The sequence below is a fragment of the Argentina silus genome (assembly GCF_951799395.1).
Source record: "Argentina silus genome assembly, chromosome: 1".
Taxonomy (NCBI): domain Eukaryota; kingdom Metazoa; phylum Chordata; class Actinopteri; order Argentiniformes; family Argentinidae; genus Argentina; species Argentina silus.
The window spans coordinates 7,891,825-7,916,736 of NC_139655.1; the positions used below are offsets into that span (position 1 = coordinate 7,891,825).

Below are 24,912 nucleotides of genomic sequence, written 5' to 3' on the forward strand. Positions count from 1 at the left end.
TAGTCTTTTTTCCTCTGGAATAACATGCAAATCACAGCTTACCAAAGCAGCCTATGCCTGGAATAATAGTTCTGAAACTGAAACTCATCAAAAGAGTTTCTTAAGTCTCTAAACAGGCAATAAGTTGGTGATATGATAGAAAAGGATAGGCCACTTTTCCCTCCAAATAGCCTAGACATGATTCAAGTCAGTGAGTTTTAAACCCATTCTGTAGCCATTAAGGCATGCGTCTGCACTGGGGTGAGTTTTTATACTCTCCACTGTCCCTATCACAACCCTGTGTTTGGCCCCATCCATCGTCTGTCTGGCTCTGTAGGCGCTGTCCAGACGAGCTTGTTTGTGTACAGTGAGCATGATCTTTTAACTTCACGCTGCGTTCAACCATTAAACAGTTATGAAAATGTTTGGATTGCAGCCTAAGCACCGAAGTATAATGTTGCGAGAGGGGGGATTTATTTTGGATTAAATGAAGGTTTTAAAACCATAAAAAACAATCCTGCTTGTGTCAACAAGTACTCTCTAAGAGCAAATGGCAAGTTGAATCATTATGGCTGTATCTATTATTCGTAAATGAACTATAACTACATCGTTTTTATGTTTGTGTGAACCTCTCAATGGATGCAGTAAAAACGAAGACAGGTAAGTGAGAGGACAGCTACAGAGGTCAACTATCCCAAAGGAAAGGGGTCACTTTTCCCAAAGCGGCCAACAGGTGTTTGCACAGCTTCTCAGGAGGGTTCCTGTTCCCCCAAAATAATAAATATAGGGCTCAGTGGACACTGGGGCGAGGGACGTGCTAACCGCAGGCAGCATGAGCGGATCTCTCAGGTGGTGTAGGCTTACAAGCCGAGTCCAGCACAAGAGACGATTAGCCATTTTATTGCAGCGTGCCGGGTATGGGGTTTAAACGGCTCAGAGACTAAGTTTGCAGCTAGACAAGCGGTTTGAAACAATTTCCTTTTTGGGATTCAATAGTGCTTGAGGGCTGAGGGGCAAGGCAGGACCAGACACAGTCTTAGGTAAGGTTGAGAAAGGCATAGGGAAGGTCAGGCTGTTGACCCCTAAGATTTGGTCCAACTGAGCATCCATGCAGAAGGTGCTCATGTCCTTCTTATTGTTACTGTTGAGGAATATGTTATGAAGTCCACCTGCAGAGTCATTCCCTGTGATAAAAAGGAAACCACAACATCCACACACTTTGGTCACAAAAAATCATTCACTAAATCTCAAACTATCAAAAGCATCTTCTGTAAACAAAGAATCACTGGATTCATTATACTCAAATGTGTTTAAGAACACAGTGAGAACTATAAACTATAAACACAAAAGCAGTAAAAACCCTCGGTCAGCCTTGAGTACCTGAAACACCTCTGCATCCATTACAAGCAGCAGCTGAAGCACCTTTACATGTCATTAAAGGAGTGTGGCATTTGAAGTAGGAACAGCTAAAGCCACTTCAGGAGCACACATAACTGGGAGGCAATTGCCAGGCCTATTAGCATCTAACTAGAGCAGTATTACAGGGAGAACTGACCGACCACAAACGAGCCGCTCTGGGCCTAACTGAAGGCTTGCTGACAGAAAGTTGGTCTTAAAGCACCCCGCACCTGAGGCAGGTGGAAATTGAACGTTGTATTATATTTCCTGTGGCTTTTTGTGGAGCGAGAACTTGGCAAGGGAACAGTAACAACAGGGGGAATTTATAGAAAGCACACTTGAGTAACTCACTTTAATTGAAAGGAGGAAAACCGTCTGTGTCGTTTTAGCTCTGATACATGGGCTCGCCTTTCTTGATGTGCCTTTGCCGTCCCAATGAAAAGTCTGCAAAGCAGTGCACTCTGAACTCGGTCCCATTGAAAAGACTATATGAGAAAATATTTGTTTCATCTTCGTGACATAATCGGATTACCAGGGACACAAGGGCCTGTCCTGACTGTCTGTGAGAGCAGGTGAGGAGAGACAGAGATGAGGAGTCTGGTTAGAGTCTACAGTAGGCCTGAATCTCTCTGTCTTTCTCTCTGTCTCTGACACTTCTACCTCTGCTTGGGGATCTCTCCAGACACCCCGTCATCCGATGCTCCACAAATATCCAGGTGGGGCCTGATAGTTTCCATATGAGCAAGCAAGCTGTTTCACTTGTCAGATTACTATGATGTTTTTTCTGGTATTAGCCTCTCCCAAAGCCTCTGTTTCACAGCCCAGTGAAATGAGGGGTAGAATCTGCAGAGGGTCTGTGGGGGAGGAGGATGAGGCAGGTTATATTAATGGTGTACCACTGACGTGGTGAGAGTGTTGTACTGAATTGCGTCTCTCTGTCTGTCTGTCAGGCCGTCTGGCCGAGATCTTGGTACCAGGGCAGGGGGAAACACACACAATCCTGCTCGTCTAAAGTAGGGTTAGAGCCTTCTCTACTCATGTCCCAATGCTAACGGTAAGAGACACTAAAAACCCATTTAGCTCACATTTCGTTGACAAAAAAGAGATGGCGAGAATGTGAAAAAACAAGAAATGAATGGTCTTGTCTTGGCAGAAGAGAAATGTGCATGCTGCTTTCATGTCACCCTGACGTATTCGATTGCTTCACGGCTGGGAGGGACAAGCTTTCCCACAATTCTTCTTTAATAGGGTATATATTACGCTACAGTAGCGATGGTGAATTAGGCCACATTAGGCAGTAAACCTTGGCAATATTTATAGATTGCAGCTGATGCGTCCCATAGTGTGAGAGCCAGTCAGTGACTGGCCCGTCCTCAAGGTGGACTTCACTTTGTGAAGGGACTGCAATTCATTATGGGACAGAGAACATTACACATTAAAAACACTTCCCCCTCCCAATCCGAACTCTCACAAACTGTCAGCCCTTGGCAATCACTAAGCTTGTTAATTGGTTGGCTCTCCTTTGCTAAGTGTTTCAAAGGGTCTTTAATGGGAGAGGAGGAAAGGAGGAGTGAAACTGACTTCCCAGCCCCGCTGGCCCCTCACGAGTCTCTGTGCAGATGGCAGCACAAGGGCAACAGACTTCCACACCAGCTTTTCCCAACCAGACTTCTCAAGCCCAGCCTGCAGCGCAGGTCTGTACTGTAGCCGGCTGGTTTAGAGAGATCTGTAGGCTCTATTAAGGATTAGGTAGTGCGGTTACAAACACAGGTGAGGTACACCCACATGCCTGCGTAAATGTCATGGAAACGTGACCCCATGTTCGTTAGCATAATTATATTCGCTACATATTAGATTACATTTTCTTTGGGCCAACACGATTTAGATGTTGAACATATACAGACCCTAACCGTCATTATCTTTGGAAAAAGCTTTTGTGTTATGCCATTCATAACAAACCAAGCACAAAATGAAACCCATTTGGTTTCCTTATGTCCCAACCTCAGGTCTTTACCCCAGTATCTGAGATATTTCAGTTCTGGAGTTTTTACATGCTTGCATAGGCACATTACAGCCTGGAGCCTGTACAAACACACTAATAGAGAAAAGGTTTCCTTAGTGAGGGGGGGGAATGATGTCAATTTTCTCTCATAGAGACGATTTTTTCGTCTATGACAGAAAGACTGCAGCCACCAGCGGCAAGCCAAAGCTGGCTGCTACCACTCATCAATTTGACCTCTACTTCATAGACCCATATTGGTGTACTTATGACGCTCTATACCAGCAAAACTAACGAACACAAATATTAGAACAAAAGCGCAGGTTGCAAAGGATAAGGTCTTGGCTCTGTTCCTAGGAAAGGAGGGAGGAGTGGGCTGTGAAAAGTATGAAAAAGGCTGCAGACTGCGGCCCCAGACGAGGGCAGAGGACAGACTGCAGGCATGTGGTTCACTCATTATCACCGTCTGCCAGAAAATAAAGATATCAAGTGTGCTCATCTCCTCAGCCTCCAAAGCTATCTGCTTTAACAGCCCGGTCCAGTGAACCGCCTCACAGCACCACCCTCGGCGCTACATAAAGACTGCCTTGTACGGAGGAAGAGATGAGAAGAGAGAAAGACAGAGAGGGAGGGAGAGAATGATGAGGAAAAGAGGGTGAGAAAGGGGAATACTGTACATTTCAGAGAAAGAGATTGGAGTATGGATGAGAGAGGAGAGGGAGAAGACGCAAAGAGAGTTAGAACAAAGAAATGAGTGAGGGAGCGACTCTGTGACAGGGAGAGATCCCTTGATGATAGTAACACCACCACTGTAGACAGAGCCGTCTAAAGAGATTGGAGGGGGCAGGGGAGGAAGAGGCAGATTTACCTTGACCAGAGAGTGGAGGCTCCTCTCTCCGAACATGTCCTGTAGAAAGGTGCCGTCGTCCTGGCTGTCAACATGGGGCTGGAGCTGGGACGGCAGGGCAGCCAGCAGCTCATACAGACCTGCAGAGGAAGGGGAAACACGTTCATCAGGTCATTACTCTTTGCAAACACACACACACACAGACACAATGACACACAGAGACACATACATACAGACAGACACACACACACACACAGGAAGTAGTTCTTAGGAGGGACTTTTCTTTAAAAAAATAAGTATCACCAAAGTTTAGTATAGGGTAGTTAAGCTCTTCTGGTCGGTCCCTAGACTACAGCGAGCCCTACGCTGGGCCAGGACGGCAGGAGGCAATAAGCCACTTCCTCTCACAGCCTGCACTTCCTGCCATTGTTTCAGACTTTCCTGTTGTTCCAGGAGCCACACAAAATACCCCCCCCAAAAAAAAAAATACATATATCTCAATCTGCACTGCTTTAACCATCCATATCACTGCTTTAACCAAACCTGCTAAGCACTAGTGCAGAACAGACAAGAATTCAAGACAAAGACAAACTCTAAAAGCCAGTATTGGGTCTGGAGAGCCCTCTGTGCTGGTGAGGGATGCCTGGTGAGCACATCAGTGGCAGTGATGAATTAAAAGCTCCTCAGTGTCCACAACCATCTGAATCCCCTTAAAACAAACACACGCAGTAAACTCCACAGGGGCTTACTCCCAGCTTAAAAGAATGAATTTTTCAAATTCAATTTAAAGAGAACCAGACTGGGGCTGATGGTTTCAAGATTAAGGGGTGAACCCTCAGAGGGAACACAAAACGAGCGACGGCAGAGCCTTCCAAACCCAACACAAGCCTGTTACAGGGGGCTGTAAAGCAGAGGCAGATAAGCGGTTCTGACCCCCAGGCCTGGCACTGGACTCAACTAGGGGATAGATTAATGGGCAAGCTTGTATAGGGTGCAGTCAAACTGGGCTAAACAGGTACACAAAGGCCCTCTACCCTCTCCGCTATAGGAGCTGACCTCACACAGAGACACATTTACTTTAAACCTCTTTTGACCACACACAAACAAACAGAAACACCATCAAAATAAGCCTCATGAACATGTATTGAATTAACATATTAAAAAGAAGAAGAAGAAAAAAGAAAGAACTGGAAACATCATTGCTCAAAATGATTGATTGAAAACACTCATCCCTGACCCAGCCTGGCTGGGAGGGAGTGTGTACTGGCAACTGGCTCTGGTTGGTGGGGTAGCCATAGTGACAGACGGTGGCAGCAAGGCCGAGTTCATGAGCTGCTGTTGAAGAGACCGTCATGTGACACTCTCACTGCTCTGGTTCACATTTAGAGATGTTTTTTTGTTGGTCAGATTTCAAACAGACAGGATATATGAAGATTACATTTTTCCATCACATTCCAGAACACTGTCTCGGTGTAACATTAACACCCCACTGTCCAGCAGTCTTGTACAGTGGCGTGAAGCAAGAGGCAGAAAGATGAGGGGGAGAGAGGGATAGATAGAGAGAGAGAGAGAGAGAGAGAGAGACAGGGAGGGTAGGAGAGACTGCATTAAAGTATGTAGTATGCGTGAGAGAGAGAGACACGCACACACACACACAGACACACACACACAGACACACACACACAGACACACACACAGACACAGACACTCTCTCTCAATCTCTCTCTCTCTGTGTAAGTAATTGACCCCCTTCCCACCCAGACAAGGATCAGTGTAATGCTGCCTCGTCCTGGAGGAGTCCTGGGCCTGAGCCCTGGTTCTGTAGGCCTCATCAGAACCATGCTGGTCCAGCTACAGGCCATAGGGGCATCTGGTCCCCTCATTAATTTACAACTTGGAAAGCTGAACAGTATGTCATATTATAAAAGGTTTAAAAGGACACTGGATGAGGTGGAGGGGGGGACGGGGATGACGACGTGGTAAAGCCATCACCACGGCAGCAGCAACAGCAGACCCCTTGTAAGCTGCTTCAGGCTGGGGGGGGGGGGGGGGGGGAGTGAGGGCCCCCCCCCCCACTCCCAGGTGACACGCCTCCATCCCCAATCCCCCCTATGCTGTGTCCCCTTCACCCCCTAACCTCTCCATCCCTCTAGGCTCCAGCACCCCGCTCCCCTCACCCACATGGAAAACTAAACAGATTGTCCTGTTTTATGTGGTTGTATGGGGAAGAGATCAATGGCTGCTGGTCTGAGTTTACAGTAACGGCAGGCCGTGCTGGCCCCTGGGTCAGTGTGCTGAGCTGAACCGAGTGACACTGAGGCACGTTAGGACAACGAACAGCAGCAGCAGTGGTAGTGTCAATGTGCCAAGAACTAAACAAGGTCCTGCAGGCTGAAATTAAATGCGGGAATGGACAAGAGGAAAGAGGGGAGGAAGAGTGGGAAGTATGAGAGAAAGACAAAGACAAAAGGACCACAAAGCCCCGTCAAATTGGGGCTGGAGCCATGGAGGGCTGGGCTGAGTGTGGACACTGCCAGAGTGTGGGGAAAGTGAGACCCAGTCAGCCATGTATAGAGCTGTGATATCGGACACTCCAGCCAGGGAGAGAGAGAGAGGAAGCAGACTAGGCCAAGCTTGCCCCCACTACAACAGGGCGGGCCCGCTCGTTTCCTCCGGGCCAGATTTGGCTCGGTTCAGATTGGCTTGGCTCAGTTGTTCTGGTCCTTCTCAGGTCTTTATGTGGCTGGAGTATAGGCCGGGCTGGACCTGGCAGTGTGCCCGTATGGCCGCTATGTTCTGTTGTGGATAGAGTGTTACAGCGGCCCGGTCCAGTGGTCCTGGGGCTGGGTTGGGCAGGACAGCAGCCTGTAGACAGACCAGAGAGGCCAAGGTCTTCCAGGGGCTTACAGTAAGAGGAAATGATGGCACACACTGCCAAATAGCGCTTCCCCTGTCATGCCCACACCTCCATAGCGGTTGAAGAAAATAACTATGTTTTCAGAGCCTTTTTTAAAAGTCGAAATTGAAATGAATTAAACATAATACTCATTGAATTCATAGGTCACAGAGGTCGTTGCCTCTGGTTTTTCTGGAGGAGAACAAGAGACTATAATTACAGACTATTACGACACAAGAGAGTTCATTCCGATGCAAAATATGCCCCTCGGAATTACACGATGACCTCTCTGGCACTGTTTCTACACCGCCAGGCCAGAAGATGACAATTGGCTGGGGCCATTGGAAGACGGATTTATCAGTCCAGTCCATATTGTGGAGTTTTTATGTTTTTTCTTAAGAATAGTAAAATCACTGCCCCGAATAGCATAGGCTCTGGGGAATATTTTTTAAAACCAAAAGTGCACCAAGAGAGAGAGAGAGAGTGTGCCTGGTGAAAATGAACTTGTTTCGTCTGAAAGGAATACAGGAAATGAATGTTGGGCCTGTCTCAGTTTCCTCTCTCCCAGGTGCTGAATGAGTTATTAATCTGCATCGTATATCTATCAGGGATTTATCGAGAGAAAAATGCGCGCCTCGCCGGGCCTGGAAAAAAATATGACAACACTTGGGACCTCTTCGGAGGTCAGTATTTCAAACATTGCTCGGCGAACATGTTTCAAGCCTGTCTGCGGAAAATAAGGGCAGAAAAAAAAAATAAGGCAGCAGCTGCAGTCTGTGTAGCCCAATCCATTCTGTGGCTGATTTACCTCTTCATTGAGGATCCACAGGGAGAGGAAACCTCAGGTCTATCAGAGCACCGCACAGGAGAAAGGGAGAGCAGAGAGGAGAGCAGGAGAGAGAAAGAAAAATGTCCTAGCCCTATAGTGCAGAGCCATGGGTAGTGGGGAAAGTAGGGTAGGCTAATACTTTACATGAAGTTGACCGTATATTGTATCTGTAGTGACACTGTAATTACTGTAGTAACAACATTATATTATCAAGTAGTTTCATGGTATATCATATGAAGTTGACGGGTTTCTGTTACTGTATTCCCCAAGTGGGAAAAGGAACAGTCATTACTTCAGTTGAAGAAGCTTGATGACGCTTTCAGAGCTGCTGAAAAATCTCTAGTGTGGGCAGATGCAAGTCAGAAAGGGAGAGCTGTTTAAGGCCCAGACTTCACAGCCAGGACAGAATGTGTTATCGGCCCACCGCCCTCTCTGCTCCAAACAGCTTCTGTGCAGAGGCGAACCTGTCCTGATGACCCCTCTTAAACCTCCGCCATGGCGTCCTGTCTCTGGGAGCTGCTTTTATGACTTTGCCTTTCTTGTTGAGTTCAACTAGTGTCAGAACAATGAATTTTTCGATATTTTCTTTCCCTCTGGTAAAACGACAGAGCGTCAAGCAGTAGGAGCCCATACCTTGTACAGATTAAGTAACCGTTTGACTAGTGCTGCATCACTTGAGACATAAAATTATATAGAATTACATGAGCAGACACTGTGATCCTTTACCATAACTTACAATGCGTCCAGTGGTGTTCACATTGGAAATCATAGCAAGGACTGAGGAGAAAGAGAGGGAGGTAACATAGAAGACTTGGCTCTAAGACCCAACAGCAGGGGTCCAGTCCGTAATCAAACCCACAAACCTCCCCATTACCAGCTTCAGAGACCTTACCACTTCTCCACATTAAAAAAGGTCAGAGTCTGAGCCTTCCATTATGATCTGAATGACATTTCAATGTCATCATCTTAAATAACTCCAAAAAGAACAGCGTGCAAGATGTTAGTTAGCTCCCCATGGAAAAATGACTTCACTGTAAGGGCTGGTCCAGGTGCAATCAACCGTTGCTCCAATCATATATCGACTGTTTCACTACAATCGGCTGAACTTTGGATGCATGTCATCCCAGCAACTACAAAGAGCGGCCCCTTTGAGATCATGCCTCGCTCCGAAAAGAGATTCCAGGTTGAAGGCACTTATCAAAGCTACCCCGGAGCCAGGGCAGGGCAGGCCAAGCTTTTCAAAAAGGATTTATTTATTTTTCAACGCACTGTTGACTACCACAACGTAACCGCTTCACCCATCCTCTCCCCGCACTCAGTCACACACCTATACACTTCAAAGGGCTTTCAGCACGAGGCTCAGGACAAAGGGGCTCTTCTAATGAACCTAATTGAATGCACACATTCTGTGGCTGTGTCTAAGGCCAGCAGAACCCAAGCAGAGCCCCACAGAGAGTTTGCAGCCAATCCGATTATTACAGTTTTTACGCAGCAGAACGTCTAGATTTGTGTTCTCCTGCTAGTTGGCCAAACTGGAGGAAAACAAAGAGAGGGAGAACAGTCCAAGTCTGTAGGGTTTTATTGTTTTATAAACTGACCCACCAGTTCCCTCCATAATGTGAGTAAGCTCTGGGGCGAACAGGAGAGGAAGACAGAGAGAGAGACATAGAGAAATAGAGGGACACAGAGAGAAAGAAAGAGAGAGAGAGAAAAAAAGAGAGAAAATTAGTTTGGACTAGTATCCCAGAGTGGCCTGGCTGGTGGATGTGAGGTCTGGGAGGCTGCGGGAGCGTGGGGTTCAGTGGTGGCCTTCCAGAACTCTCCATTCCCCAGATGGAGATGAATGGCTGCTCCTTGGCCCAGCACGGTCCAGCGGCTCCACACGTGCGCAGACAAAACACAGGAGCCACAACAAGCAAGCCAGGACCAAACAACCTGCCACCTTCGCTTACCCGACAAACTGAGCAGCACAGGAGAGAGTGAGGCTGAACCCCACGAACACCACTGCATGTTGTCTCCAAAGCCTGCAAGTTTTAGGAAAGACTCATTCAGAAGTCTGACTGAGACACATGCGGTAATGCCACCTGAAAATGTATAATTTGCTTCAACACTAAAACAAGCACGTTTTTAAACGTGTTGTAAAAGCTCAATAGTGAAGAGTTCTTTCTCTCTCTACAATGGAATGTTATTATTCAATATCCCGTTGCCTGATGCCCAAATGGTGCACATGGCCTGTGAAGCTGTTTTCAGGCACTTTCTAATGCAAGTGAGCATGTCGTCTACCCAGTGATGACCTATTTAGTACTCTGTGTACTTTGGAAAGGGACAGTCAGGGATATCATTATCCCTTTGAAAAAAGTTATATATGTATATAAATAAATAAAATTCCTCCCGCTCTCATTCTCTTTCTCTTTTTTTGATATCCCTACTCTTGCCGGTTTGCTAAAACGATGTGGAAATTTTCATTCTGATGTAATTGGAAACAGGGAGCCTTTCCAGTGGCAACAAATCCTTGTGTTTCAGTACTGTATCCCTGTGGCAGAGCAGAGTGCCGGTCTGGGAGGACGACAAGCGGCTTGAAATGGACAAAGTGCTCCCGTAGCGAACGCCACCGCCGTGCTCCCTTGCTTGCTCCACAGATTCCAGATGCTCGGCATTCTTGACATCAGAACGGAAAAATTTACTGTTAGCCTCGAAGAAATTTAATATGGCCATTCTTGTCATATCGCTCATAGCTCCGTTATTAGGGCCTGCATGTCTGTGGAAGCTATAAGGCAGCCACTCTGAGTGATAAACAATATGGATCTCTGTGTCTCATTACCGTATGTCATTATACAGCCATTGCCTTGTTCGACAGAGTGGGATGGGCTCGGATGCGAAGGGGATGTATAATCACACACTAATCACACGCTTATACACACACACACACACACACACTCATTAGAGTGATAATCTGGTAAAACAGTTTGGTCTTCAAAGATTTCCATGTGTACCTTGTGCAAGCAGGCCCCACCGCCCCAGCTGTGTATAGCAAACTCCCCTTATCTTTTAATGTTGCGGAGGGGCAGTAAACCTTGATAGAACATGCAGGTATGGCCCAGAATAACACAGTAAACTTTAATAGGCTTAATAAAAGGGCATCAGGGTCTTCAAATCAAGGGGTGAATGCTAGTTCTGGACTGGACTCGGACGCACGGTAAATGGGGCGCTCTAATGTCACATCAGAGGTGGCGTGTCAGGAGATCATTGGTTAAATCATTGGGGAATACAGAAATAATCAACAACTGCTTTCTGTCGCACCACACCGCCCGACCACTTCATTCAGCTCACTGCTAGTTTTACTACAGTATACAGTATAAGACAGGTAACTGTAGACAACATGGATGAACATGCCCATTCTGAAGCATCTATCCAACATCTGTGGAGGTGCACCCAGAGGCCCCCACCGCCTTCCCCCCAGGACAGGGTGGACAGACGGCCCTAACAAGAAAGAGGCCATAACCATATAAGCATGGAGGAAATGGGACTATCAGGAGCAAACACCCACACACATACACACCAGGAGAACACACCCACGCACGCTCCAGGAGAGTGCAGACTAGCATCTGTACGCCACAAACCAGATGCTGAACGTCCACGGCAGGGAGGTTGAGAATACGGTGAGCCGACGACCACCGCACTTCCATCACGCCCCTGAGCACCATCACAGCATCACTCCCCATTCTACAGCGCTCAGTGACTGCACACAGACACAGGGTGTAATTGAATCCGTCTCAATTAATCTCAGCGAGAGCAGAAAGACGACACTGGATCTTTGAGCACAGGAGGAGAGGGACAGCTTGTAGCAGACACAGTGGTGGGCTCGGTCTGTCTGTGTACCGAACCGGAGGCGTAATAACCAACTCCCCCTGGCTGGGGCTGCAATAAAACTCCATCATTCCAGAGCAGGAGGAGAGATTATTAAACACTGGTTGTCTGGGGGGAAAAAAAGAAACCTCCACAGTGCTTTGACGGGGGTTTGCGTGTTAAGCAAACTGGATTGGCGCTTTGACACATCTCTCGGACATCCCTCTGTGGCAGCCCCCCTTGATCAACCTTGCAGTGCTTTTGCACAATTAAAACCTAATTTCCTGCCGCTTGGCCAGGCTGTTAGAATGTAAATGAATGTGTGTGTGTGTGTGTGTGTGTGTGAGAGTGTGTGTGTGTATCGGATCCCAGGCTCTGGAACAGCAGCCAACAAAGTGTCGAAGAGTGGCTACAGAAATCAGTCCGAAAAGGCCATCAGGCTCTCCAGGGGGACCGATTCCTTCTCAAGTTTTAAACACAAGCCGCGGGCCAGTCCCATCAACCTCCTTAATCTGCTTCCAAAGTATTTATTAAAAACTCCAAAAGTCACACACAAAAAAGGGCCCGGCGTAACCTAACCACTAGGACGGCGATTCCACCGTTCCCCGTGGTCATATTTTAAAGGCCAGTTTTCCAACTTTTTATTGTTTTTCAGGTTTATTTTTGCACTATTTGGTTTCATTTATTAGATCTTAATTTGGAGAGAGGTCTGTTGTTTTTTTGGGCAGAGCGAGCAGAGCTGGTGTAAAAGAAGGACTGCTCCCGCAAAGAAAGAGAGAGAGCGAGAGAGAGAGAGAAGGAGAGAGATGGGACATGTTCCTAAGGAGTATGATCTGTACCATACGCCGCCCCATGTTTATTCTCCAAACACTCCCATAATGAGCATTTTAATAAGAGCCCCATACACACACTGAAGATAAAGTGCTGTGCTTAGGCCTTTCACAGTGGGGAAAATATTAGCATTAATAAGTCTGTAGGCTAGCTGTGGTTCAGTGTTATTTCATCAGTGGGTTTAGGGAGATATGGGGTTTCAGTGCGAGTGTGGCTGCCATCTCATTTGCTCCTGGTGAGCCCCCATAAGCCCTGGCTGTCGTTCAGACCCACAGATAGGGAGGTATAAATGTGTCCATCACCTGCTGCTCTCTGACTCAGCCAAATCCCTCAGCCACCCCCCCCCCCCCACACACACACACACACACACACTGAAAGAGCTATTAAACATTTACTGTACGCATTTCAAATATAGATAGATAACTAAGAAATATTCTACAGAAATTCTACTATTTGGTTCAAAGATCATCATTTAGCCATTTTAGCAAGATCTCTATCACCAAGTCCACATACTGGCCAAAAAAAAGAATACTTTAACTGAACACACACGCAGATATGTGGCCACACTCTCACTGCTGTCTACAGCGTTCTCATTTCCCTCGTGAAGATCGATCTAACTGGACGATCAATGAGGAGGGATGGGGAGATGAGTCTTTACGTTTTATTTGGAAACAGAACCCCTGCCAGTAATTGCCTGAAATGACTATAATCGTAATTGATGGTCTGGCTTTCCACTTTTCCTATACGAATTTCCACAACGAGGTACGTAAACTCTGTCAAAGTCTGGACGCAGAGACGGACACACTCTTTATCCATCAGTCTCCCTCTCTTTTTTTTCTGTCCTCTTTGTCCTCTTGCTCCTCATTGTTGGGTTAAGGGATAGGTTGTTCGGTAGGTTCGTCTGCAGTCGTTAACACAGACACAGACAGGGTTTCTGATTGGAGCAGGTCTTGACCTCTGGCAGCTGTCGGCTCTACGTGTTGAAAGGCCTGACATGTTCCTCTCTCTGACATCACACATGGACTCAGACAGACACATGACATAGGACCGTGTGTGTAAGACATTACTCTACTCTCAGCACAAGAGACCAACAGTATGGAACCTCAGAGGACAGGAGTATGCCATTATAATTTGTAGGGGTTAGGATCCTGTGAAATATCTGTTCAGTGTGACGTGATGTCTATAGGGAACAGTTCAGTGTAATGTCTATACAGGGGACATAATTCAGTATATGCCAACAAGGGACAAGCTTCAATGTAAAGTAATCAGAGTAGAGTGTACAGTATGCCTATATGCGACAGGCTTCAGTGTGAAGTATATAGGGTTCAGTGTTTAAAGGCAGCAGACTTCAGTGTAAAGGGGGCAGACTTCAGTGTAAAGGGGACAGACTTCAGTGTAAAGGGGACAGACTTCAGTGTACAGGGGGCAGACTTCAGTGTAAAGGGGGCAGACTTCAGTGTACAGGGGGCAGACTTCAGTGTAAAGGGGACAGACTTCAGTGTAAAGGGGACAGACTTCAGTGTAAAGGGGACAGACTTCAGTGTAAAGGGGACAGACTTCAGTGTAAAAGGGACAGACTTCAGTGTCTAAAGGGGACAGCGTACCTGAGTCATTTCCAGTTCCTGTGGCCAGGGCCGGCATGGTTCCTGGTTCCAGGCTGTGGAATATCACAGTGGGATGTGAGAGTAGCACTGCACAGCCACAGTGCAGCAGCGATGGGTTCGGGTCGCTCCGCAGCACAGCACCCCCGGGCCAAGCTGTCTCTCAGCCCAGATTTATGCCATGGGCAGCCGCCGATCCCTGGAAGAGAGGCGGAATTTAGGCCCTGCTTGTAAACTCACCGCACAGCCACATGCACGTGTGTGTGTGTGTGTGTGTGTGTGTGTGTGTGTGTGAGTATGGGTGTCTGTCTATCTGTGTGTGTTCACAGTTGAACCGTAATATTTATACTCCACCACCCTGCCACACATACACATGTGTGCTGTACATGGGTGTCTTTTCCTCTGTGTGTGTGTGTGTGTGTGTTCACAGTTGACCCTTCATGTTTACAAACCAACACATTTTTGCACCACTCTGCTGAACAACCTCCTCCATTGATGCGTACATCCTGCTTTCTTCCAGGTCCAACAGCCCTCTACTGCACGCACACACACACACACACACACACACACACACACACACACACACACACACACAAGTTCACACACCATTCCAGACCTGCATTATTCCCCCCCTTTTCAACGGCCAGCGGAAACACGCGAAACTCAATCCACTCATGGGAGGGTAGAAAGGGAAAAGAGCAGACCTGTGAAAAATCAAACTAGCGTGGAAACGCGCCGCTTCGTAAACACGACCGGTCAACTGTGAATCCAGATATGGGAGGAACAGCGAGAGGGGGAAAATAAAACACAAATAAAAAGCGCTCGGAGAAAGTTGGGCCGTTAATCTATCTCCTCTCAGACACACACACACAGCATCGGCCCATAAAACACAGCAGGGGAAAAATAGCTCATCTGCTGCTGCGCTAATTGGAAGAAGATTCCCATGTTTCAGCATTCTTCATCGCACTGGAGGGTCTCAGGAATGTCAAGTCACAAGACACTACAAATGCTACAGATAGCACAAACACACACACAGTCAGTATAAAAGGCACACAGATCAATAGAGAGGCTTGTCTTGCAGGTGAGAATGTGTCAGTGTAGCTGCAGTAAACCAGCACAGGGAGTGTTCAAGCCCCAGAGGGGACCACCTCTGACCTGTGTACTCTAGCCAACCCCAGCAGGTGCTGCTACTGTAGCCCAGCAGGCAGGCTTGCAGACCCCCAGCCCACGGCCCTCCACCTTCTCCTGGCCTTGACTCACGCCCACACCTCGCTTATTAAACGCTTAACTGCTCCCCCCCTACACACACACGCAGCACCAACCCCCTCGTATATGCTCCATTTCTCCCCCAGCTCCTTCACAAGCCCTTGGAGACCCCTGCCATGTCCCTCAGTCAGTCCTATTCTCTGCAGATCTCCCAACCATTGTGCTTCAGATCTACAGCGTGCTTCGCTTCCACAGTCCAGCCATCAAAGCCCCGCTGTAAATGGAGGAGCAGAGGCCAATAACGTTTACCCCGAGGCTCCTTACGACATGTAGCTCAGTGAACCCACTCTAGGCTCGCTCCCCTGTGTCATGTGCCAAGCTACAGTCAAAACCAGTGGGCTGTCAGGCCCTGTACAATGCAGCAAAGGCAGTCCATTAAGAGCTGCTTTAGGCAGACAGAGCTGTATGAAGAATCCCCTCTGAGATGAGACGGTTCTCTGGTCCTCTCTCTGCCGGCCCCATGCCTGCTATGGTGGCGGCTGAGCTCTGACAGCTCTTGGACGCAGCGAGGTGGTGGTTCGGAGTGTGTTAGGGGTGTTCTGACAGGACTGTTTGGCCGGGGCTGCAGACAGCTAACACAGCTTCCCTCAGAAGACGTTCCAGCACCACGGCTCGGTCTGACTCCAAATACCTCCATTTGGACCCCCTTCAGTGGGGCCCGATGGAGCAGAACACATACACAAGGATCAGAGGTCGGCAGAGTATATACTAACTAGCAAGCACCTCAGGCACCCGGCTCTGCTGATATCTAATGTGTTTCAAAAGGCTGTGGAGTGGTCCAGAGACACGTGTACGGAGCATTCCCCAACACTGGATCCAAACACCCAAACACAACCCACTCACAGAGCTATCCCTACAGGAGCGAGTACTCCTTGGCCGAGGTAACATCACAGAGCATTTCACCTCGCATGTACAAACACAAGTCCAGGCGTAAATCAGCAGAGACGCCAGTTCACGTCATGTAACAACGCAGCCGATGTCTGACACACCATGCTGTGAAAGCACCTCAGGGACAACCAGTGGTCCAGGTGAGGAAAAGCCAATGGAAAAGATTGCATTGACATGAACCGGGAAAGCTGTGAGTAAGTCATTGAAAACATATCAGCCAGGGGTTTTGGAAATCGAGAGGTAAAAAGTGGTGAATTCACAGAACAACAGTAAAGAAGGTATCACTTTTCCCTGTGAGGGGAAGTGGGGGACAAACTCAAACTTTGCTCCTTTGTTACGCCAGAGAGATTTGTAGCCCAGCTATCTTTTGCGTGGGTTTGGAGTGAGAGTAAATGTATAGACCAAACCAGGGCAATCAAAGTTCAGCCCTGTTCCACACCATACATCCATAAAACGGGCTAAAGAGACAAGCAGAGAGGGGCAGCGGCGCCTCGGGCCTCAGCCACAGGATCTCTCCAACAGCTCCGTTTGAACAGGGGACAAAACGCAGCAGCCGCTGAGCTCACGTCAAAAGAATTGACCCATGCTTAATCAGTTCTGTATTTCACAGAGAGGGGTTGGGACGGTTTTGTCATAAGAGTGTGAGCGGAATGACAGACAAAGGGGGGGAGCCCGGGATTGATCTGCCTGCCATGCAGGAATATCAGCCGTTGCTGCGGCTGCATCCTAAGAGGAATTACTAAATATTCCCAAATCAAACTGGGGATCCATCTTTCCGTTCGGGGCCTTCCGAGAGCCATGAAGCGTGCCGCGGCATGGAGAGCACCTGAGACTTTTACTGCGCCCAAAAGGATTGTAACCGCTGAACTTAGAGACATACTCCAAGTCAAAAAGCTTTATTCAGCCATGCCTGGCCGAAGCACGAATGAGCTTGATTACAATGAAAGGTATGCTTCTGCTTCTACCTGTCCCTTGTGTGACACAGGGCCCTCAAATGGTGCTGGCGCTATCTAGTGGAGACATTATGCAACTGCTGACATAATTCCCTCCACTACTACTACAAAACAGATGTAACCCTGGACTAGATAAACCATAGCACCTTAACAAACAAAGGCATGCATGTTAGGAGACACACTGTGGCTGTTTAGTCTTGCTCCGTGTGAAACTTGAGGTAAGATCAGTATTTGAAGAGAAAACAGCCCTGGGGCTATGGGTTATGAGGATAGCCAGGGCGCTAAAGAGGGCTGTTATTTTTTCCTCTTTTCAAAAACAGGCCCATCTGTCCGGCGTGGGCGGGGCCGCCAGGGTCTCAGCTGGATGTCGTCGAGGAAGCAGAGAGGAAAAACAGGGTCTGAGGCAGATACATTGACACCACAACAACACTCCACAATCTTTCGACAAGAGCCTTCACATGAAGGCCATATCTCACACAGAACTGGTGATATACAGAACTGGTGATTCCTATGCAAATCAGAGACCCTATAAAAACAAAGATATTAATTCCAAAATTACATGAACTATTATCCTTGCATTAAGATGGACTCAATTCAACTTATTGAGTGATTTATTGATGACATTTTTGAATGTTAGCTAATTTTAAGAGTGACATAGCAACGGGTCTGAAAACCTAAGTACATGAGGTATTTCTGTATTTCAATTTTAATACATTTACTGAAATTTCTAAAAACCTGTCTTCACTTCGTCATTCTGGGGTATTGTGTGTGGATTGACTGCAAATTATTTTAATTTAATCCATTTTAAATTAAACAAAATGTGGAAAAAGTGAAGGGGTCTGAATACTTTCCGAAGGCACTGAAAAGGTCTCGTGCGAAACAAAAAGGACACATGCGTTTTTCACAGGCGTAAATGATTCTGCATCTCTGGGTCTGGCTAGAGACATCGGCCCCAGGGGGCTGATGGGAGATTGGGTTTTCTCCATAGGGCCGACCCACGCAGAGTCAAAGGAAGGCCAGCTACTGGACTGACATGTTATTTGGCCACCGCATCAGTGAGTGACACTGATCCTTCCCTCACATGACAGACACCAACATCACCACCCACAGTCACACCTTCTCCACTTCCAGCTCCAGTCTCCTCATCGGGGACCTCATCCTCACTGATCTACTCATCATCTGTGCACATCTGCTCATGCCTGTTCATCTCATGTGCACATTAGCCTATGATATTGTTCTGATACTCCTGAAAGGAAATCTAAGCCATTTGCCCTGGCGAACCTGGTTAAACCATTGATTGCTCTAATCTGATACTCTAAAGTTAATCAAAGTCTTATCAGAATTGCTTAATTACATTAAGCCACCGCAGGGTGCACCTACAACAGGTTGCGACATCATGAATAGGAAAGAGTCGCCCCATCTCTGTGTCTGAGCCTCGTAATCCCGCGCCGCAGCAGTAACTCACGCCTCAGACGTGCAGTGTTATTAAAGGCATGGCGTGTCATTAGCAGCCGCGTGTGGTTTTAAGAGTACACTATCTTGTTTTCACATGTGTGTGCATGCTCCCATAAAAATCAGACGGTGACAGAAAGCGCACACTCTTCCAGTCCATAAAAGACACATCCAAATATTTGTACTGTGATGCTAGTTTGAAACACTGGAGAGAGAGAGAGAGCAGGAGAGACATGGGGAGATAGAGGGAGAGACAGGGAGGGTAGGAGAGCCTGCATTAAAGTATGGAAGGAAGGCAGGACAGGAGGGTGGAGGTTTTTTAAGGAGGGTTTCTTACATTTTGGGTGAAAAGAAAGTCCTTGACCATCTCTTCCATAAGGGGGCGCAACTACTGCAGTGTTACAGAACAGTAGCCATGGCAATGATCCATGTAAACAGGATCATTATGGAACTGATTAACTCAATAAGGAATAATGTGGACTGAATGTTAAATTAATATGAAGCCTTTAAGCAGTGCACAAATATTGGCTGGACACACACTCGGCACACGTGCGTGCACGCAGACACACTCACACAAAACCAAGCAGTTACCCAACACGCCCACAGTATGTTTCATGGAGTGTACATAATTACACTGTATTAAACTGTGGTCAAGGGAAACATTCATACACATGACATTTGAAATGGAAATATTGTTAAAACGAAATGCTCTGGATGCCAGATCTGGGAGCCTTGCTCTGTTTGTGGAAAAACACATCGTTGAATAAAGGCTTTCTCCGCACTGTTCACCTCGGGCGTGCCAAAAAGTCACCCTGTCCGAACCTATTAGCCGTGCGGCGCGGGACGCACACAGACCTGAGCTGTGTTTACAGAAATGTGCCAAACGGCCCGCCGTTAATAGTTGTTACGTTTATAGGAGATTGGGCTTCTTAAACGAAGACACAACAGACCAGGCCTGCGTAATGGTCCTGGCCTGACACACAGGGAGAGAGGGGAAGAGGGAGGAGAGAGGGGAAGAGGGAGGAGATAGGGAGAGAGAGGGAGAACAGGGGTAAGCATGCAGACAGTAAGGCGCATGACAGACACTCAAAGTGGCAACGGATGAGAAGAGCAATGACGGTAGAGAGGGAGCTCAGCGGACACACCTGCTAAGGCTAACACAATCACCTAAAACTAGGAGCAGAACAAAGCTCAGCTCAACTGCCCTAGTGGTCTAAGCGTGGGTTGATCATGATCAGACAAAACCTCCTCCTACGTCTCAGAGCCAACAGGTCAGGAACACAATACTTCAGGTGTGGAGGTCAAGGTGTGGAGCTTCGAACAGCCAAGGATCAGTGAGGAGCCACTGTGTGTGTGTGTGTGCGCGCACATGTGTGTGTGCATGCATGCGTGCGCGTTGTGGAAATGAACCTGTCTTTCCACCCGTCTGCCCCAGCGCTGAGGTCATTTTATACACACAGCAGGGTCTTCCCTCCACGCAACATATTAACACACCAAACCCCCTTTGAATGTATTAAAGACTGTATTAAACGTTTCCCTGCCTTGTTTCAATAAAAAGTGATGGAAACCAAATTCATTTGACATTGCTACATATTGTGTGAGGCGCAGAGCCCGGCTGTCTTTAACAGAGTGGGGTCACGGTAAAGAGATCCACTCTGAGGCACAGGTGTTCATCTGGCATCTGGGGGGGTCACGCCAGACTAGAATATGAGCTGAGGCAAACTGCAAAGTTCAAAGGTCAACTATCCCATAAGACACCATCTGGTTTATCTGGTACGTCTTCCAATCGCACAACGTGTAGCCTAACACTGACTTTCAGTAGATGGTACAAAGTTCATTCATGAAGATCATTCATGCAAGGACCATGTCAGTTTAGCGATATAGTTACACACTAGCACTCCACCTATACATACATAGCTAAAGAAAAACAAGGAAACACACAAACATTAACAGACTACCTGTGAAAACGGGTGGTGTGAGGACAAACCTGGATTCTTCTTTACACACACACACACACACACACACACGCAAGCAGAGACACACACCCACACCCATACAGTGTGGAAACTCACCTGATCAGACCTGAAACTCTGGTTCCTTTAGTGTGCCAATAGTCTCATGACGCTCCACCCCCTTCACTTTGCACTATGTACACACTCCTCCTCAGTTCAAGAGCCTGTCAGGAAGAGTGAGTGAGAGAGAGAGAGAGAGAGAGAGAGAGAATGTCACTAAACAATGCAAAGGTCTTACACACAGCATACAGACGAGACACACAAGGAGGTACATTTTCTGAGTAGTATTTCCTGAAGATAGCGTGGTGTCCTCAGATGTAACTACAACAATGCACCACTAGATGGGGCTAACTGCAAACAAAAGCAGTGCAGTGCTTCAAAATGGGCTCCACTTAACGGAAAAATGTGCATCTCATTCCTGTCCTGCTTCTACACCAAGAGCACTGCTCTGGTCCTTATAGGTGCCATCACTTCTCTGACAAGAAGGTGGTGACAAGGGAAAGTGTGTGTGTGTGTGTGTGTGTGTGTGTCTCTGGTGGCCTGTCCTACTGACTGTGTGACCTCATCAGGCAAGTGAAGATGGGCACCAGTAATCTCATCCCCTGCAAGGGCGCTATTGTCATTGAAAACAGGTGAAGCAGACACAGGGGTTGAGTGAAGGGCACTGAGGGGAACCACACCATGGCCTTGTCCTACCAGTGTTGTTAGTGCTCCAGAGGTATTCACTCACTCTCTCATTAATGTTTTTCCTTCACTCACACTCCTATCTGTCCTCCCTCTCTCTCCTCTTGTTTTTCTTTCCCATGCAGACACTGCTGGTCTTTGTGAAGCTCAAGCCCCTTACCATGGGAGAGTTGTAGCCACGTTCTAATCGCTCCCGCCGACGCATTCCAATGTTAGACAAACACACGTACGCACACAAGCAAGCGTATACACAGACACAGACACAGACACACACACACACACACACACACACACACACACACACACACACACACCTGTGTCCAGGGTTGTCATGGCACAGATACAATATTCAATTCAAGTAATGTGCAACTGTGAGCATGTGAGACTTATCCTATCCTGGAAAACCAGGAACAGAAGGGGTCAGGGGGAAAAAAACACATTACTTTATTACAAAAGCTCATTAAAGAGAGAGCGCCGTATGCTCGTACAGACATGTCACATACCCCAGCTAAATCAATGCACGCCAGAGGGGATGATACTATGTAGCCCTCTTGTCAGTGAATCCTCCATCAGAAGCAGCCTACTTTCCCTCTCTGCCTCATCCCAGCCCACCGCAGTTCAAAGCAGTGCCCATAAGCCCCACACTAAGCCCAAAGTCACTCTTGATGCCATTGTTGCCTGGTAACCTTCATCCTGACATCAGTGTGCATTAAGCTACCTGGGTTGGTGTCCCACTCATCCAGTGTACCAGGACAAGAGGGATGAATCATGGGTTAAAAGCCACCATGTGTGTGAATAAGGGGCATGATCCCCATTAGTCCAAGGCCCCACTGTGTGTGTAGAGCTGCTGTCAGGGAGGGGCGTGAAGCCATTAAGAGATGCATCATTTATAGGCCTGTTTGAAGGACAGCATTCAGAGAATCCTGCTCTACTGTGACATCCTGCTCTACTGTGACATCCTGCTCTACTGTGACTGTTATGGGAAATATAGTGTAAAGAATGGTAATGGAGAGAGAGAGAGAGAGACAGAGAGAGATAGAGAGAGAGAGAGAGGGGGAGAGAGAGAGAGAGAGAAAGAGAGAGAGAGAGAAGGATGAGAGGAAGGTCACTGGCACCCATCATCAAGTGCTACTAGAGGGCCCTGTGATACTGGGACCATCTAATCCAGGCCTTTACTGGTACAGTACACACACGTACACCCAGATGCACATGTACACACACTGGGTCCCCAGTAAGGTAACCCTGGAACACAGCCCTTCTATGGGGAAGTGGAGCCCAACAGTGGGGGGTAACTAGAGCTAAGACTGGAGCAGGGCCCCACAACGGACAACACCAGGGACACAATGGACACAGAAGGTCAACCTCGGCCACAAGGTTATGTTACAGAGAAACACACACATGACCACACTCAGGGACTCTCATGTCTGTGGTGTGGAGGAGTGGACGGTCAGACAGCGGTCAAGACTGCTCGCACACTGATTGGAATAGACACCAAGGTTTAAATGACACATTTGTGTCGGGTTGAAACAGTGTAGCCCATACAAATGTATTTCTTCAATTTACCTTGTCCTCGAGATATCACATGTCCTAGCACCGCTCAATGTTGTGGGTGATGGTAAAGGACAAGAAAAAGTGGAATGACTGGTAACCACTGACTTGAGTAGCACATGTGAGATATTGTCAGAATGAGTGCAGTCGGATCCTACTCATGTGGTACTGTATGGTCCTATCTTAGAGCAGGTAGAGCTGTAGGCCTGTTATGTTCAATAACAATAGACAATGATGTGTTACTAGCCACGGCAGCCTGCCCCGCAGTGGACCTGTCACACACGCGAACAGCAGGTGTTCAAACAGAACAGGCACAACAAGACCACTGCTTTTGTCCTTTTTTTTTTGCCTGAGGGATATTAACCACAATACATACTGTATGTAGCCTCGCCTCAACAGTCATGCACATTGCACACCTACACCTGCTCCTAGTTACCGCTGCTTTATAGGAGGACTGTTCTCAAAGAAAGAGCAGTTGCCTTGTTTTGGCTTCATAGTAGAATAACAAGAGTCAGCCTTTTAGGCCCTTAGTGTGCCACCAAATACTATGTGTAGCGTCAACTAATCCAGCTGCTAAGCAGCTTAGCACTGACAACAAACAAATGACTGCCAGCAAGATTGTGGCCAAGGGTGCAAGTGCCTCCTTGTTAGTGTGGCAATAGACACCACTACATTGCCTATGCTTGTCTAAGGCAGTCCACTCAGAGAAAGTCAAAAAAAGAAAAAAAAGAAAAAAGGTTTTGTTTTGTTTTCTAACTTAATGCCGCTCCCTTGTTCTATCCCTGTCTGTGTCCTTCACTCAGCCTCTTTATCCTTCCCAACAGGTGGCCCAGACAGACAGACAGACAGACAGAAATACTGGTCATTTCCTGTAGCCTACTTATAGTTCACCTTGGTCAGATGGCCTAATGTAAGCCTCAGAGAAGCATGTGGGCGAAATGATAGAGCCCATGTGGGCGAATGGTAGGCTTTACAATTGACAATGGTGGTAGTATCTGCAGCTATCACATGTCCAAGGAGGTTCAATAGAAAAAAGGGTACCCCACACAAAGTATCAAGAGCAAATTGTTTTCAAATAATTGATGGGCAACACAACTGAAAAAGAAGAAACATGCTGTAGCCCAAGCAAACCAATGATGGCCGATGAGTCATTCATCCATAAAAGAGGACTGTTAAAGACCTTCCTCTATCTCTAAGGGGAAGCTTTCTAGAACCTCCCTCTATCAAGGACCATAACATGCCACCTCCTTCTCAGCCTTTCAATGTATGCACTGCTCCCCTCTCCAACAACAAGGGTCTAAATCAGCCAGAGAGTACAGCTTTGAGCCAGACACTGTTATTTATACTGGCAGGGAGATTCCAAGCCATTGAGCATCTCCACACAGCCAAGGAACAGGACCAGAGCTTCTCAGAAGCCTAAATGGAGGATGTTTTAAATTACTTTGAGATTCTTAAATTCTGTGAGATGAATGAAAAGGGAGAAGGAAATGTCGGCTGCAAAACGTTTTAGTCCTAGGCGACATCATCAATCCACATTCAAAGTCCGAGCCTATAAATGTCCTTGTGCTGTCAAATAAGAAACATCGCTGCAAATTCCCGGGCACACAAAGACAGACTGTCTGAATGCGATAGCAGAAGAAACTGGTTATTTATTGCAAGTGTTGCCATTTTAATGAATGCCTGCATGTGCAAAGGCTAGCAGAGTCAAGGATTTTCTTCTTCCTTGTCCACACATAGGCTACATTTTACACACACACACACACACACACACACACACACACACACACACACACACACACACACACACACACACACACACACACACACACACACACACACACACACACACACACACACACAGAGAGAGAGAGAGAGAGAGAAAA

The 24,912-nt window shown here is 47.3% G+C and overlaps 1 protein-coding gene across 6 annotated transcripts in view; it reads right to left on the bottom strand.

Annotated features, from left to right (window-relative positions):
* The window catches only part of mpp7a (MAGUK p55 scaffold protein 7a), a 101,173-nt gene that overhangs the window by 57,700 nt on the left and 18,561 nt on the right, over window positions 1-24,912 (bottom strand). For 5 of the 6 annotated variants that reach the window (XR_014554570.1, XM_083683555.1, XM_083683556.1 and 2 more), the window contains 3 exons: window positions 20,858-20,961; window positions 14,230-14,425; window positions 4,245-4,363 (listed from right to left, as the gene is read on the bottom strand). Coding sequence is in view for 5 of the 6 variants with exons in the window: in XM_083683555.1 (XP_083539681.1) it covers window positions 4,245-4,363; window positions 14,230-14,266 (156 nt within the window). In the remaining variant the exon portion in view is untranslated. The remainder of the gene's footprint in view (window positions 1-4,244; window positions 4,364-14,229; window positions 14,426-20,857; window positions 20,962-24,912) is intronic. The other variant, XM_083683559.1, reaches the window with a different exon arrangement.